This window comes from Merops nubicus, unplaced genomic scaffold, assembly GCF_000691845.1.
Source record: "Merops nubicus isolate BGI_N331 unplaced genomic scaffold, ASM69184v1 scaffold12328, whole genome shotgun sequence".
NCBI lineage: Eukaryota > Metazoa > Chordata > Aves > Coraciiformes > Meropidae > Merops > Merops nubicus.
In genome coordinates, this window is record NW_008623692.1 from 6,468 (window position 1) to 24,067 (window position 17,600).

Genomic DNA, 17,600 nt, shown 5'->3' on the forward strand with positions numbered 1-17,600 from the left:
GACACCAGATGCACGAACAGCCTGGTGCTGTAGGTCTGGCTGCATTCAACAGAAGCCGTCAGATTCACGAATAGCACGGTTTATTTACACGCAACATACAGATTCTTTGTGATTGCTGGTGATAAATACACTAAGCTGCAGAATAGCTATAGAGCTCTAAAAATGCAATTGCAATTACAATAGTAATAATCTCCTGGGGAAAATCACTCGGCAGGGCTGAGGCCACAAATCTTACCCAAAGGCGTCCCTGCTGGGGAGGGGCGAGGAGAACAAACCCGTCGGTCAGTCCCTACGACTTGGTGACTTGGTGCCGAATTCTCATTCCACAAACTGGGTCCAAAAGGGATGACATTTATACTTTTTTTCTGTTACTGATGTGTAAAGTGTGGGGATGGGGCTGTGGGCAGACAATTGTTCCATGTAATCAGCATGAAACTCCCTTATCTCCACCTGCATCTGCATATGCAGGGAGTAGACAACTGCCATTGTGAGATAGGTGAGGAAATGGGGTAAGCAGCCTCGGCTGCATTCGGTGTCTAGTACACAGACCACCAAATCTTCACCCAGCCCCTGTGACTGCCCTGGCACCAGGTCTTTGTTTGCAGTGTCTGGTTTTTGTGATTTGGGCTGGTTTCATGCTTCCAGCGTCTGACAACAGTACGTATGCCGAAGTTCTTTAGACAGCACTTCCTCAAGTTCTTCTGGCTTCCAAGTGTATCTGATACTGCTGAGGGTTTTATAGTACAGCTGTTTTAAAGCTGATTAAAAGTCCTAAAGAAGTTTGACTTCCTTATTAGGACTTTTCTAAGATTACTGTCAAAAGTCAATACGCTATTGAAGTACCTTCTTTAATATTTCAATCATATTCTTTGACCTACCTTTTAATTTTATACTATGGACTGAACATAGTAGGCAGTACTTTTACAAATGGGAGAAGCCCTCTTGCCTCCACAAGTGACTGCAAAGTCATCCCACTCATCCAAATCACCCCAATTGATGTCAGTCTTGGTGGTGTCCTCTAAGCAGTCTGACACCAGACAGAAAGATTCTGGTCCCAAAGGGAAACCTTGCTAACTTTCAGTGCCTGTACATGTTTCTAAATCATAAATCTGTATAGCCTGGTGCTATAACATCATATAAAGTTGCGTCATGAAGTTAGTGTGTTAAGCATTGTAGGAATTTTGTTTTCAGAAATTTTACTGGAAGAGCAGTATACCTGGAATCTGTTTTCATCCAAGCTCTTGGTTGCAGCTCCCAGAACACAGCTAACAGCAACATGCTGGGGTGCAAGGAGCCTCCAAGCTCTCCTATAGATGGTGTGGGACTGCTTGAGACTGTACAGTAACAATAATGATGTTCCACAGGGAGATAGTTGCTAGAGCAGTTGTTCTTGACACTTGTGAGTCCTCAACCTCAATAGCACTAGTCAGGTTATTGCCATGCAGGTCTTAGGCTGCAGGGAGTGCCTGGTGCCTCCTCCTGGGGCTGGAGCTGATGATGGCCTCACCTATGAGAGATGTATTCTCCCTGAGGTACTCAGATGAAGGAGCTGCAGGAGAACATGAGCAGACTGTGTGTCATCAAGGATAGCAAACACAAGATTGAGAGGGTCTTCATTGATACCATTCAGAGGTGAGAGCTCAGACCCCACGTGCAAGGAAGGAGGGTCAGTTAGAGACTGGGCTCAAGGATTAGAGGATAAGGGTAACGATTCTTACAATGGGGGAGGCTGCAAACTTATGACTTAGCAACACAAGTGAGAGCTAGAGAACAGATTTAGTGCCTTGGAAATGGGTGAGCAAGAACAAGCTCAGTCTGAGGGCGCGTCAGGATAATCTGAGCTTGAATCCAGTGTTTGCACCAGAAGAAAAATGTGCATCATCACTGGAGAGTGCTTCCTCTTGCGTTGTCTTGCAGTGTCTGTCTGCCAGTGCACCTTGATGTCTTGGAAGGTTTTGTTGCTTCTTTGGGTTGAGGTTTTGAGCCAGGAGGCTGTGGAGAGACTGATAGGGTCTGTACAGATTGAGAACACTGCCTTCTCCCACTTACCTGCATGTGTTCTCTTGTTATGGAAAGAGGTGACCGTGAATCTATCAAGAGTGGCTACATGACACTGGGGATGCAGGTGGTGTTTTCTTTGATCCTGAGAATGAAGGAGAAAGGTTTGGGAAAGAAAAAACATCTCTAGCAAGTCAATGCTTGGTGTCACAAGCCAGGGTTTGTCTTTTACAACCATGGGGTCCTCTATTAAGCAATTAGGTCCTGTGAGGCAGGCATAAGATGCATCTGACAAAGCGGGGCAAGAGCCTCTTTGCCAGCAGGCTTGCTAACCCCATGAGGAGTGTTTTAAACTACAAAAGTGAGGGCAGAGTGACCGTAACCTGAAGAGAAATGAAAGCATGAGGGTCAGGGAAGAGTGTGGGGAACAGCAAGAGGCTTTTGCATTTTCCCTGGGAAAGCAGCCTGACTTTGCTATGCAGCAGAGTAGACAAATGAGGGATTTAGAAGTCCATGTGCAGGAGGAGGCAGAGCTGTGGGCACTTGGGGATTATGGAGAGGTGGTGGGACTGCTCACAAGACTGGAGTGCTGCCATGGATAGAGGCTCCACAGGAGAGAGAGGTCAGGAAGGAGAGGTGCTGATAGTGGTACATCTGTGAGTTCAGCAGTCCAGTCCCTCCCTTTAATTTTCAGTCCCTACGTGGGCTTGTTCCGTTCAAAAATTGTCCCTTTCTCTTGTAGATTAGAACTGGATGGTGAGATTATATAATACTCTTGTCCCCCCTAGACATGGCATTATTTCAATAAAGGACTTTAATTTTTGAGAACTTTTCCTAAGTTTATGTTAAATGTTATTCTTATACTTATCATAATAAGAGGTAGTGCCCTCCCAGTGAATATCCACTGTCATGCAGTTGGTGCCAGGAGCCTGACAGTGTGAGTGCTGTGATGTCCATATGTATGTAACTTTCTAGATTGCTGTAGTAGAATTCTGTCTTAAATAAGGTGCTTAATTTTATTTATGTTTAAAATGTACTTCTCATAGAATACTGCACAGCAGTCTGTGGAAGGTTATTTATGGGGTCTGTCTTAACATCCTTTACTGATACAGTGCCAGCTGGTTTGCAGCATTTAGTTTCTCCAAAGGCTGCTAGGTCTGAAACAAATAAGTGGTAATTGGTTTCTTCCAGTGGCCTCAGCTGAGCAATAAGACTAACAATCAGTGTGCTGATGCGTTGAAGTGACTTCATTGTGTTGTCATGCTCTTCCCATTTTTGACACCAACCATATATCCTTCAGGTTTGGCATTAATGTGCTTCATGCAGTACCAAAATCTAGTGCAATTTCAGGTCTGACATTTCCATATGTGGAGACTTGTCAGTGAAGATGAGGAGAGCTCCTAGCTCAAATACCAGGGTGTCTGTAAACACAGAACTTGAGGACCTTTTCACAAAATGCCATTCTAGGCATTATTTTTGCATCCAAGCAATTACTTCTTGTTGTGAGGAACAGGGAGCAGGGTTGAAGAGATGAGTGAATGAACAACAGAGAAGTCTTTGGAAAAGGAAGGAATATAGTTCATAGTAAGAAGTAGAGCTCACTTAGAAATATCCAGAGTTTGACCAAGTGTCCTATACTCTCCACATGCACATACATGCTGTCATATATGCACATACACAGATGTGTATGTACATGTAGACATGACTATGTATACATAGATCTCAACTTAAGAACAAATTTACTTGATAAATATATGCAAGGTGGAAGAGAAGTAGGGATTTCAGTACATGGTATTAATTTTGGTTCTTGTTGAATCTACTCAAGGCCTGTGAAATTTTAGCCACATTCAATAGTAATTCATAGAACAGTATGGTATGGCAGTTCTTTAAAAAGAGATTAATTAATACAAGCAGTGTTATTTTAATAGCAGTTTAGTTATGGTATTGTTCCTTTATTTTTTTTTAACATTTCTGTTTGAAGCTCAGAATTATCTGTAAGCATTAACATGTACTAAATAACTGGATACAGCATAGTTTACAGTGTAAGCTCTGTAATCTTAAATGCTACTGAAGCTTTATAGTTTAACCAAACAAATGCAAATCTTAAGTAAGATTACCAAAGTGCCATGTAAGAGGCAGGAGTTTTGTTTGTTTCACATAGAACAGCTAGTTTAGTACATAATCACAACTGGCTATCTAAAGACAAATAGTAGCTTGAAAGCAAAGTTGACAATGCTTAGCTTCGTCCTTCACAAATAGTGTGCACTGTAGTCAAGCTACTAAAACTAGTTCACGTGTCAACTTCATACTGGGGGCTAAGAAAAAGACAGTGTTACATACTTGGATATAATTATTTGAATTTAACCCCTGTCTAGTAAATGCCTCACTGATACAATTTTTTTCTATACCATTTCCTTACTCTTTGGTAGTGTTCAGGAAAAAATGTAGGTTAATTAAAGAGCAGCTTTAACTCAAATGAATTATTAAAATGACAGGAAATGCACAAAGTACTGTAACATTTCCAGGACTTGTTTAGGTCTGCATGCATGTTCTTAAGCCTTATCTCTATCAAAATTTAGTTTGAAAGAACATCAGTGTCCTCTCTTACTGGAATCACTGTTTCATATTTTCAGACTCTCTTCAGTATTAAAAAAATCTTGGCGCATTAGGCACAGACAGTGCTCACCAAAATCCAAACAGAAGATCTCATAAATGATAGAACTTCACTAAGCTGGTCTCATGCCAGATCAGGAAATGTATTCACAGAGCAGAAGCTTGCCTCTGAGGCAAGAAAGTGATTTTTGTTGAAAGTTGTACAATACTGGACCTCATCTCTGCAAGACCCTCTGAGGCAAACCACTATCGCCAACTCTCTATCACTGTGTACAAGTAGCTTGGGTCACAAAGAAATCTTGAGAATGCCTGGAATAATGCTGCTCATAAACTGTTTTTCACTTCAGTTAATTATCCTTTTTGACTTTTGTTTGTTTGCTTTTTCTTTTTGAAGGTGATAAGGTGGGAGGGTGCTCATTTGCTATATTTTTTCCTTTTTTTTTGTTTTGTTTTCCAAATGGAAAATGTCTTCCCACTGAACAAAATGCTTGTCCTTTTTGAGCTCACTTCCAACTCAAAGCAGTTTGTGATACTTCTGTAGGTCTGCATGCTTGTTCTTAAAAATTTTTCTCTTATATTGTGGCAGAAGAATGGAAACAAAGATCACTTGTAATCTGCCATTTTACCTTGTAGAAGAAATGTTTGTATGGGCTTTCACTGTCAGGACATCAACTCACAAGTGTAATAAGAAAAAAGTGGTGCATATGCAGCTCTATTAGAGTAGGATCATAAGTGTATAAGTGGTGTGCCTTGTTTTCCCACAGGAAGTAAGCTAGGAAGTTAGCATTTCAGCAAGGGTTACTTTGAAATAAAGCTTTTAAGTTGAGTCCTGAGTGAAGAACTGTGCTACTGGACCAAACTCAAAAGTAAAACCTATTTCACAATTACTTTTTTGGATACTCTTCTATTTGATTTGGCTCTCAAGCAATTCTTCCTTTTTTTTTTTTTTATGCTAATGGAAGATAATACTTTGAATAAAGGCTTTCTTTTATAATAGCTTCGTAATGTTGATACTTTACTGCAACTGTAATTAAATAATCTCTTAAGGATATTATTGTGGAAATAGTTAGATGTCCCCAGTTAATGCCTGAAGTAACAACATGGCCCTGATTGGCCTGTATCCAAAGGTAGCTTGATACTAAGTTCTTCTCAGAAGTTATTCTGGTTTGCAAAAAGAACTGTTACAGGTAGCTGTCTTTGCCCAGGGATTAAAGAATGGGGGCAGGAGAAGGAATTGTGTGATACATGTGTGGTAAACTATTGAAAATTTGCTGGTTACATACATGCAAATGCTACTATGACTTCTGCCTGATACGGTTGCACGTGGATTAGTCGTTGAGTGGGCTTTTATGGAAAGCAGCCTCTAAATAGCTGATTCATACCCACCTAAAAATACCATGTGTGAAGACATTACCTGTTTGAAACCTAAAAGCGGTAGTGAAGCTTTCATGCGTAAATATTAATCAGAAATACTTTTTTTTGTTGTTGCCAAGGAGGAAATGGACTTGAGGAATTCTGTTCTTTGTATTTCCAGATGTGCATTCTCACATCTCACATCAAAAGTTACTGAGGTAACTTTTGAAGCTATTGAAAGCTTAATTAGATTTGACAGGAAATTTGTAGTCTAAATTTACTAAGTTTTTACAAATTTAGTGGAAACTCCTGACCGTACAAGAGAAGGAAATCCAAAGCATTACCTCAAGGAAGTAAGTCATAGCATGAATTCACCACCTGTTGAATCTGCTTGGTGATATGATAGTTCCTCAGTATCTGTTATATAGTATACTGTTACTGTATAGTAACAGGCTGCCTGTCAGAACACCTGTTGTGCTACCTTGTGCATACACTGGAACCTGAAGTGATACTCGATGCCTTTTTTTCCCCTCCCCAGCAGGAGGTAAGTGTAGAGTGGGGAGGAGGACATGGTAGAATCGTAGAATCATTAAGGTTGGAAAAGACCTCTACAATCATCAAGTCCAGCCATCAGCCCAACACTACCATGACCATCAAACCATGTCCTAAAGTGCCACATCTACGCATTTTTTGAACACCTCCAGGGACGGTGACTCCACCATCTCCCTGGGCAGACTGTTCCAATGCTTTGCCACTCTTTCAGTAAAGAAATTCTTCCTAATATCCAATCTAAACCTCCCCTGGTGCAACTTAAGCCCATTTCCTCTCATCCTATTGCTAGTAACCTGGGAGAAGAGACCAAGACCCACCTCACTACAACCTCTTTCATACAATTGTAGAGAGCGATAAGGTCTCCCCTCAGCCTCCACTTCTCCAGACAAAACAATCCCAGTTCCCTCAGCCACTCCTCATAAGCCATGTTCCCCAGACCCTTCAGGAGCTTCGTTGCCCTTCTCTGGACCTGCTCTGGCACCTCCATGTCCTTTTACTGAGGTGGCCAAAACTGAGTGGAGTACTCGAGCTGAGGCCTCACCTGTGCCGAGTACAGGGGCATGATGGCTTCCCTACTCCTGCTGGACACCCTGTACAGGCCAGGATGCTGTTGGCCTCCTTGGTGGTGGAAGGAGAACTGTACTGGGGGTTGGTAAAAATGTTTTGGTGTGGCACCACAGGAGACATTTGTAGCAAGATAGATCTCAGTGATATTCCTGTGGGTGATACAAAGTAGAAAATCCATAGGATAGCAGGCATTTTCTCTTCACATAATGACTTGTTTAGAAGAAGCAGTCCACTTGCAATGTACGTGCAGCTTATGAATTGCATGTGAAAGGCATGTAAACCAAATAAACTACCAAGAAATGAGGAGAAAGATATACTTGTGACAGTTCCAGTGAAAAAAAATTAAGAAAATGTGTAGCTATACATCTGCTGTATACACCCACATCTACTGTGGTAGATACACCCACAATTAGAAGTAATGCAAGCAGACCTATATGTGCTGTGAATGCATCTTCATTTTCTGTACAGCTGTCCTGCTGGGGTAGGTATTGCCTTAGAAAACCTGCATTGCACTGTCAGTCTTCAGAACGTGATGGAAGTTCACTCTGAACAAAGTATTGTCATCATGCTACTTCTGGAAGCTGGGCTATAAGATAGTGTTTTCCACTTTGGATTGCAGCATTGTTATGAGAGCCTTCGTTAACTTGTATCAATAGTTCTCAGTCCTGAGACTGTATTTTTTTTTTTTTTTGTTTTCACTAGTAATTATTTTTATATCAAAAAAACAAAGGTCCCAGACAGTCTGTGGAACTTGAACCAAGTTGCAGTACTATTGAAGGCTATACTGAATCTCACTTTTTGCAAACACTATACAGCAAACACCAAATTATCATTTGATAATTGATCAGAAAATATTTTTCAAGGCTTTGTTCATGTAGATACAAAGTTGTCTCTTAGTTTTCAGCTATGAGTATCTGTTTTTCAAGAGTTATTAGAGAGCTAATGCGGTAAGGCAGTTTACCAGTATTACTCAGAAATAACAAGATTTTTTCCTTACCTTCTTGGTAACAAATGTGGGAGGATGAAAATGCTGAGAAAGGTCTTTTGCTCCTCTGTCCTGGAAAATAAATTGTTTATCTTAGATCTCAGGTACTAGGAAAAAGTTAAGAGGGTTGTTGCTATGGCATAGCCATTGTGCTGATACTACTCTGCTCATTTATGAAGGAAATAACATCAACATGTTAAACAAACTGACCTTCCTGCTCCAGTGTTTGCTATTTTACCTGAATTGATTTGAACATACAGTGCTTTCAGTGTAGTTGGTCTGATAATGAGTGGTTCTTATTAAGTGTTGTCACCTTCCCCAGTAGGAGCAAGGCAGAGAGACCTCTGTGGTTGTTACAGAAGTGAAGCATATGGTTGACCACTGTGAGAAAATTTGACTTCAGCTGCCAGCCCACAAAATGTGCTGTGCTCTGTAGCCTGTGGACTTACCTAAGCAGCATGTACAATGCAAAAAAAGAAAATATCTGTCTTTTGTGCCTCTCTATTCCTCAATCTTTTTTTCATGACTGAAACTTCTTGTACCTATACTTTCATCACATCTTCTCTTGTAACTCTCTTATCCTTGCTGTTAACTGCATTGGTGGACATTTCATCAATGGGGCAGCAGCTAGGAGAAGTAGAGCACTTCAGAAATTAATTTTCTAAGCATTTATATCAACCAAGGCTGGAAAGAAAAATTGCTTTTTGAAATAGGAATTATTGGAATTAACTGTATAATGCAACTGATTTCTGTAGTACAAATTTATTATTCAATTATAATATTAAATTCTGTTTTACAGGAACACCATCTCCAATTTGAGACTGGGAATGACCCATATCTTTAAATGAACATGTAATTTTCACTAAATAAAGACCCCATACTGAACAACACGGAAACCTGCGAAAAATGATAAATTGTGCTAATGTCTTTCAGGGGTAAAATACCCCAGCCATCAAGAAATATAACAAGAGTATTATAGCATACATTTGGTTCTGTTTTAATAATGTCCCAATGGCTGCTCCTTGGTGCCAACTTTTTTCTCAGTTTTTGCAACAGGAGACAAAGATAGTTTTGCCCAGTGGGGTTGTTTAATTTATGCAAATCAGCAGATGGCTTTGCAGGAGTATGATCTGTTATGTTTCCTGGATGAGTTTGCTTTTTTAAAGACCCTGGCAGCAACAGATTTGTCAATATCTTACATTGTATTATTGAAATGGCCTTTCAATTACTTTAATTGTGGTTTGTTTGATTTTTTTTAAAAAATACTGTTTTCTCTCCCTCACTCCTCCTCCTCTTTTCTCTCTTTCTAGATTCTGGGACTTTTCCAAGCCTAATCCTTTGCTGGAAACAGTAGAGCATCATACTGAATTTACATGTGGACTGGATTTAAGTCTTCACAATCGTGGTCAGGTAAGAGCCGGGATGAATGTACTTTTCACTTGTCTATTATAGCCACTGTGGTCATGTCTGGGCTGCAGGACTCAGATCCTGAATAAGAGCCACCAGATTGCAGAGAGCTTCTGAAAGTGAGTCTGGTTGAATGCTTATTAAATAAACTTCGCTTCAGATCCGTTTTTATTTATAAAGCAGTTACTTTGGGTGGGAGAGAAGGGCAGGAGAGATGGAATTGCAAAATCAGATAGCTGAAAGCCATGGTGACCTCAGCAAAAATACAGTAGTTTTATTTCAGAAGGAAGGATATAGAGAAAGGCTTAGAATGCTGAGCTGAGATACTTTTTTCCATCTACTTTGAATGTGCAGTTAAACATTGGTAGTGTCACATATGAAACCTAGACCTGTTTTGTCATAATATTTTGAGTTTTAGAAGAGGCTTAATATGTGGTTAGAATTTTGAAACCCTCAGCTATCTCGACATGAACAAGCGGAACTCATTTTTTCTGAGGCACTTATTTATGTGTTGTTTGTAATGGGATTCTCCACTGCTTCTGTTGCTACAATTGTTTTGTAAACAGAGCATTGTTGTTTGTGGTTTGAACTGTTTTTTCAGGCAAGAAAGGCAGAAGAACTAAAGTTATTTATTTGCTTGAAAATGAGAAAGCCCATACTTTTCACACAGAAATCACTGTCACTGGGTTAACTGTATCCAATACGCTGTTTAATGTGTCACAGATATCATTGGCATCTAGATTCCTTTCTAATTCACAGTGAAATTCATTTTTTTACCCAGATAAAAATGACTTGTAACATCTGCATTGAAATTGTGCTTGGACAAAGCAAATAAAACCATAATTTTTGCTACTCATAAAAGTACACAGGAGAATTGTGGAAGTTTTTGTATCATTTATCTGTCAAACTTGAAGTTTCTGCTATGTGGATATTATTTCTTTTCTAACTGCAACGTATAGAGCAGCCTTCTTGGACCAAGGCCATATAAATGCTAACTGATGATAGATAATGAATTGAGAACAAACATCTGCATATTCACTTGTATGTTGGGAAAGGAAAATGGTGGTCTCCATACCTAGCCACATTAGGGCATTTGTGCATTCAGGTCTTTTTTTTCCCCCACAAATTCTACAAGTCCAGTGTTGGATGTAGTGCACAAAATCTGAGGTATGTATCCATGTACACTGCATGCCAACGTGCCCTCCATACAGAAGTTTGGCATCTGCAACAGCTTTAATATTATTCTGAATTTTTTCTGTTGGGTTGATTAAATGTATTGTGAGGGTTGGATATTGCAGCAATGCAAGAATGTCAACAGTTGGGTTTTTAAAGAAGGTTAAAAACCTGTGATAGAATTCAACTGTAACTACAAGATAAAGAATGAACACTTACTGAATAGTTGCTTCCAGTATGAGCATTTGCAGCCTTTCCCTGGCTTCTACATCGATCCAACAAAGATTATTTGCTTAAATTTTATGTTGCTTTTCCAAATATATAGTTTGCCTTCATGTCTGCTCTCTATCAAGACCTGATAATGAGCTCCATTCACTGTTGTTTTTCATGCATTAGTATGATTTATGATTCTCACTGTGTACTTTCTAAGGAGTTAAAACTTGGGATTTGAACTGCTTTTCTTCTCTGTGCGTGCAGGGTTATTTTATTCATAATGGACAAGCTATTAATTTACAGTCAAATTAAGTACCATTCTGGTCATTAACCTTCACTTCTGTTCTTAGTGATATTTTTGTTGTCTAGCCAGATGATATTTTCTTTGGCTTTGCCCAATGAGCTTAAGCATTTTTGAAGTATCTTCTGCATGTCAAGGGAAAACCAGTCTGTCCTTTTGAAAAAGTGTTCAAAATAGACACTGTGGTTGAGTGTCTGACCTAGGAATTACCAGACATTCCTGTGGAACTGATTGATCTTTGAACAGAATCCACAAGCAGAGGGTAGGTTCATGCAGGCAATCTGGTTCTTGTGCAGTATTCTGCTAAGAGGAGGCAACATATGAGAGTGAGATCTGGTCATAAGGAATGGGTCCCAGGTTGTGAGGGTAAGTATTAGCTAGATGAAACAGAAAACTCCTTTGTGTTTAATAAGATTCTGATATCTATTTTGGGGTATCTTCCTCTACGCCAAGTAAGCATTTGTTGAAAGCTTTGCATTTTAATAAAATAAACTGTTGTTTGGTTTGATTTTTTTTTCTATGTTGGTGTCAGGTTCGTAGCAAATTCAAACTACTAACAAACTTACTTTCAGATGCATAGAAGAATGTGCATTTTACAGTGCAAAACATTAACAGAAATGATCCTCATGATATTCAGAGCATTTCTCTGTTAAACTCCAAGCGCTGAGGTTAGCGTTTGCAAGGCAGGTTGTCTATGAGAAAATAGTCCCAACTGCAGCTTTCAGCCAAAGTACCTTTAGCATGCACAGGACCAGTGACAAGACCCTAAGCACCAAAAATCTTTTAAATTTGTAATGGTGTACAGTATTAAGAACTGAATAAATCCATTTACCTTGACAGCATTATTAAGAATAGGCAAGTTTCTTAAGCCAGACGTGACAGTTCTTTCCAAAGTTTGAAGATAAGAAAAACAATTAAAGCTTGCTCCTTTCTATATACCCTAGATAGGCCTAGGATGTATGTAGAGAACATGAAAATGGTGATTAGGTATGCAGTGTTCCTCAGTAGGGGCTGATAATACTAGACCATATATTGGAATTTTACTCTGTAGCTCATTGGGTTTTTTATTTCTCTCCTGATACCTGCTTTTCCTGTATGTGATCTGTGAATGTTCTGGTGAATGCAATACTCCATGAAGCCTAGCTCTTCCTGGGATTTGGCTGTGCTTACCTGCAGCATGGAAGCAGGAACATAACTTCTTTGGGTATTATTTGTGCAGCTTTTTTTAAAAGCGCCCTTTTTCTTCTGTTGTAGGTTGAATGTGAAATGGCATTCGTGAAGTAATTTTAAATATCTTTTAGACAATCCATCAGTGGCACAGATAAAAAGTACAGATACTGTGAACATTCACTTCTTGTCTTGATTCTGAAATGTTTTCAATAAGCATGTAAAGAATAGAAAATACACATGTACCATGAACTTCTTTAAATCTAGGAATTTAATACCCAGCCCTTTCTGTTGTAGTTCTAAAGCTGTGTTTTACTTAACACAAATATAAGAAAAACTGAAGTTCTCAACTTTGGCTGAAAACCTTTCTCAGTCTACACCACCTATCTGTTCCGAACTCTGTAAAGCAGCCAGCAGAAAGTATAAATTAATGCTTTCCATTGAGTCAGACTTTCTGTCTTGCTGCTGGAAACAGGATTAAATATCGAACAGGAACAGGAGAGGAATCTTTCAGTTTCTCTGTATTTTTACACTATGAACAATGACATTCTTAAATTACAAGGATGTGTTATTTTCAAGGGAAGAAATGGCAAGTGGTGTAGTGGCTTAGAACACTTGATCCGTGAAGAGCACTTCAGACATCTATGGCATTCCAAATCAGACCAGGATTTCAACCATATACAATACTGAGGTGCTTCCTTTGGAAATTTAAATTGTTCTGCACCAAACAAGGATAAGCAGATGTCAGTTCTCTGCTTCAGAATCACCTGTTACCTTAATGCGTGTTAGAGTCTAGGGTTTGAGGTAGCTTATATACCACACAAATAGCGATAGCTTATGATTTCCTTTTACTGTGTTTGTGTGTGTTTGGATGGTAACTGTAGTTCAAACGGGGAGCTAGGTGTCTAAATAGATGTTTGTGTCGACATAGTTTGGGAGACAAACTGATTTTCTCTAGCCTTCACTGTGGCTGCACCTCCTTGTTTAAGTATTACTTAGAGTAGATTAGTTCACATAAACCTGGTTTCTCTTACTTCTTCAGAGGACCTGGAGCTCTGGGAGGTAGCAATGCAAGAAAGGGCCTTAGCTACAATTCTTCAGTATGACATTTGGGTATGGTGAGGGGTGATACAGCAGGACACACAGGATACCAAGTACTGTGGAGACAGTGAAAATACCAGTGCAGTACTCATGAAACTAGTCTTGTGCACTTTGTTACGCTCTCCTTGTCATCCAGTTTCCCTGAACATCCATTTTCTTCCTCCATTTTCTTCTTCCTAAAGTTGCAGGTTATCACCAGCATGTCATGCTGTACCACACTCTGCTCCTTCCTTCCACCTGGCCGTTAGGACCAAGCGGAGGTGCCTGCTCTGTAGCATCAGTCTGTTGACCCCATGAAACATTGCTGTACTGATGGTATCATGCCTTTTCTTATCACTGAATTGTTAAAAGCTGTAGCTTGTTACTACATGGAGGAAGGTCATAGCCAAAATGTATGCACACTTGAGCTGCATCCCCTGCACAGGTAACTGAAATCTAGTTGTAAATTCTTTCAACTTTATGAAGAAATTTTTGATCTGTCAAGTTTTGGTGTACAGGTTTGTTCCACTGCCTGTGTTCTGTGTGCAGCTTGTGCAACGTGCCATGTTAGCTACACCAGCACAGCAAATGGGAGAACAGACAGGAGAGGGGCTGCTGAAGTTGGCTTAACCAATGTAGCCAAATGTAAATGCAGAAGTCTTTAGTGAGGCTGTTTTGCTATGTATTTTGCTGTTCGTTTAAATTATTGGTGCATCCTCAAAAGGCCCAGAATTGTTGACTGCTCCATATAAAAATGGAGTTGCATCTTGTGGAAATGTACAAAAAAAGAGAGGCTTTCTCTGCTTTTTAATTTGGATTGCTTGCTCTTACATTTTACACTTAATTGCCAAGGAACTGATAGCTTCCACCCAGCTGTTGTGGCTATCACACTGCTGTAATTATATCACTCTCTGTACTTTATTTTAATCTCTCCTTATGGTCCTTCTCCAGGATGCTACTAAAGTTATGCAGTTAGTGATCCTTTGAGATAAAAAGATCCTACAGCATCTGTTTTTACTTAATTTCAGAGGGCATTTTTATATGGCAAGATCAAATTTAACCAGCTGCAAATGTTAAACCAATTTGAACTCCTTTATAGAGTTGGAAGGGGGAAAGGAATGTGGCATTTTTTTTTACTGGTGCTTATTATATGTCTTTCCAAAACTGTTAAAATTAAACTTTCACATTAGCCATTCATGACTGATGGTTACTCTTTGCCATTATCAGCAAAAGGTGTTTGGAAAGGTTGCTGTCAGGCATCACAATTCTGTAAAAGCTGAAATGTACAGAGAGGAAAATGCACTTCAATTTTTATTCTGAAGTACTGGGAAGAGATGGGAGGCAGCAGTGCCTTAATAAATGTGTTGCTTGTGTGTTGTATTTGATGCAGTGGATTACAAATACTTGATACTTCTGTGAGCCTAATCTTTTAATCAAGGTAGTGGATTTTGGTTTTTTTTCTGCATGATCAATAAATCTGTTTGAGAAGTACCAGTGAACTGCACTAGTGAAACTCAATAGAAGACAACAGGATTTTGTGGTTGTTACTGAAAAAATTGTTTGGCTTATGATTATCTGTTGTTGTATCCCAAAAGAAAGAACTTGGCATAACTCCAAGATGAAGGATGAGTTTGAAGATTGAATAGGGTCATTAGAAAATACAGTTTCACTGCATCTAAATTGTCTGCATTTTGAGGTTACCAAGGTTATTATCAGCACAGAAGGGTATTTTGCAGTTCCACTGTATGTACAGAACTTACAACTGACTTTAGTGATTAAAAACAGTTTTTAAAAGACTGAGGAGATGTCTTTCCCCTTATCTGTAGAGTACAGAGGAATTGCTACAAATTCTGTGGAGAGTCCAAGGATTTTTCTCTAACCTGAAACTCACATCTCGATTTCCTTTGCATCTTACTGATGGGTTGTTTATTCTTTTTTCTTTCTCCTTAAGAAATAAATGGATTTCTTAGGCAGTTATTTGGAGTGTCTCTTTCTGATATCTGTAGTTTGACCCTAGATCTTTATAAGAACTTCTGGTCTACGGTTGGTTTTATTCTGTCTTTACTGGAAATAACCAAATCAATGTGTATTTTTTCCAAAGTAAATTAAAATGCATTTGATATTATTGTACATTGAAAGTAAAAGGTTTTGATTTACAAATTCCCATCACTTTCACTCTATGTGAAGGGAAGAAGCATGTACAGTTCACCCTGGCAGCTGTTGACCAAACAAAAGGCCACACTAGTTGTTTGTAATTTCTAGTACAAAATAGATATTGAATGCACTTAAACTCGTGCATAATCTATTATGCACTTAACCAACTATTTTTAATGATCACCTGTGAAAGTAATTTCATGAGTGGCAAACCTAACAGCTTGCTTTATCTCCCCTTGATCTTCATCCCACACACTTACAGAGGATGCTCAGGACCCCTCAAAAATACATAATAGTGATAGAAGTAGACCATTAAATTCTGTGTGAAGAGACACAGAAAATAAACTAAAAGAGGAGGGGAAACACAACATTGGTGGAAGCAAAGGACTGAATACTTTTTCTGCTTTCTTCTGCAGAAAAAAAGACTTCTTATTAGTTTTATTTAAAAATGGGATGGGTTGGAGAAAAGCTGGAAAGAGAAGTGGGTCATTCTCAGATGCATTTGCCTATTATCCTGTGATTTATTATAAGCACTCTGGAAGCTGAGTGGCACCACGATATTCTGGAAATACAAATCTAGAGAGGGTTGCACTTCCCTCTGATTCAACCCCTTCATAAAAGAGTTACTGAAAGTTTTAGTTGTTCTTTTGAATGTATTTAATCTTGTTAGGGCTTGGGGGTTTATTACACTTTCAAATATTGAAAACCAGCTAGCTACTAACTTGGGAGATTTCTCATGTTTTCTTGCTGCTTCTGAGCAGTAAAGAGGCAGAATGTCATGCAGGTAATTGCAGTAGATTGACTGGATTGTCCTCGGGTGCTGGAGAAGGTCTCAGCCTATTGCAAGACATGATTGTGATGAATAGGAAGCAGAGGGCCTGTCAGAGGAGTAAAACAGTTAGTGAGTCAATGGAAATGGCTTTGATAAATTAATGGATGTCAATATTAAATCACTTGGTGGGAAACAGCAGTATACTCTGGGACAAGGATAAATATTTCAATAAAATACAGGATAGCTGTTTCATTTGAGTTAACTATGATTTTCTAGTCAAGCAATTAGTTTCCTGTGATGACTGCAGTTTTTCGTTTGTTTGCTTGCTTTTTGGCTTTATTTGAAGGGAAATACAATGATCCTATTTTATGGGCTTCAAATAGACTTGCTTAAATCTCGACTGGCAGTTAACTTGGCATGATGTTTATTCTGCAATAATAACAATACCCTTAGCATATATACTAGTACTGCAACTTTTCTACTGAAATAAAAGCATTAGAGACAAGTAATAAGTGTCATTTTATTTGCTTGCCTTTTTTCCCCGAATAGATTTAGTTACAATTAAAATTACCAGGTTTAGAATGTTGTTTTTTTTTTCTATTTGCATTATTTCTTGATTTAATTTACTAGTCAGTGTACGATAGAATATTCTTGTTTTACAACTAAGCTCTAGTTATTCTCCTTTTCCATGCAATTTCTGACACTTGAAAGTTGCTATAGTAGAATTGTTCTACAGTTACAAGAGCAATTTAGTGTTCATAAATGATCATGAAAATTGCATGGTGTACATGTGTCCAAGATATTCAACAGAATAAGGATATCATAATTTATGGTTTATGGTTTTGGTTTGCTGTTTTGTTTTGTTTGGTTTTTTTTTTTGCAACTGAATTAAACTGTGTTTTACTCTTTAAAAAAAAAAAAAAAATGTGGGTCATGCACCCTCTAAATACTGAAATTGGTGATATTTGTTTCGGTCCGAGTGTAAAATTTGTCCTAAGGACAGTGGATATTTTCAGAGAAAGACAAACCTCCATACCTTCGTGTTCCTAATAGCAAACACTTTTATCTGGTTTGTGAATAATGTGTGATTCTGTTTTCAGTTTTCCTTTGTCCTTCATCCTACCACTGGAAGATTTTTCTCCACCTGTTAGTAACATCACCTCACTGATCAAAATATAAACTCTTAAGAACTGATGAGGGGGTTTATGCCATATTTATTTACTGTGGTGTGCTGCATTAGCCCTCATCCCAGTGGAATTCCTGCT

At 38.8% G+C, this 17,600-nt stretch overlaps 1 protein-coding gene across 1 annotated transcript in view; it reads left to right on the plus strand.

Annotated features, from left to right (window-relative positions):
• The window catches only part of LOC103777603 (peroxisomal targeting signal 2 receptor-like), a gene marked incomplete at its 5' end in the record, with an annotated part of 25,094 nt that overhangs the window by 5,328 nt on the left and 2,166 nt on the right, over positions 1–17,600 (plus strand). Inside the window, one exon of the mRNA XM_008945161.1 lies at positions 9,379–9,478. Coding sequence (XP_008943409.1) covers positions 9,379–9,478 — 100 coding nt within the window. The remainder of the gene's footprint in view (positions 1–9,378; positions 9,479–17,600) is intronic.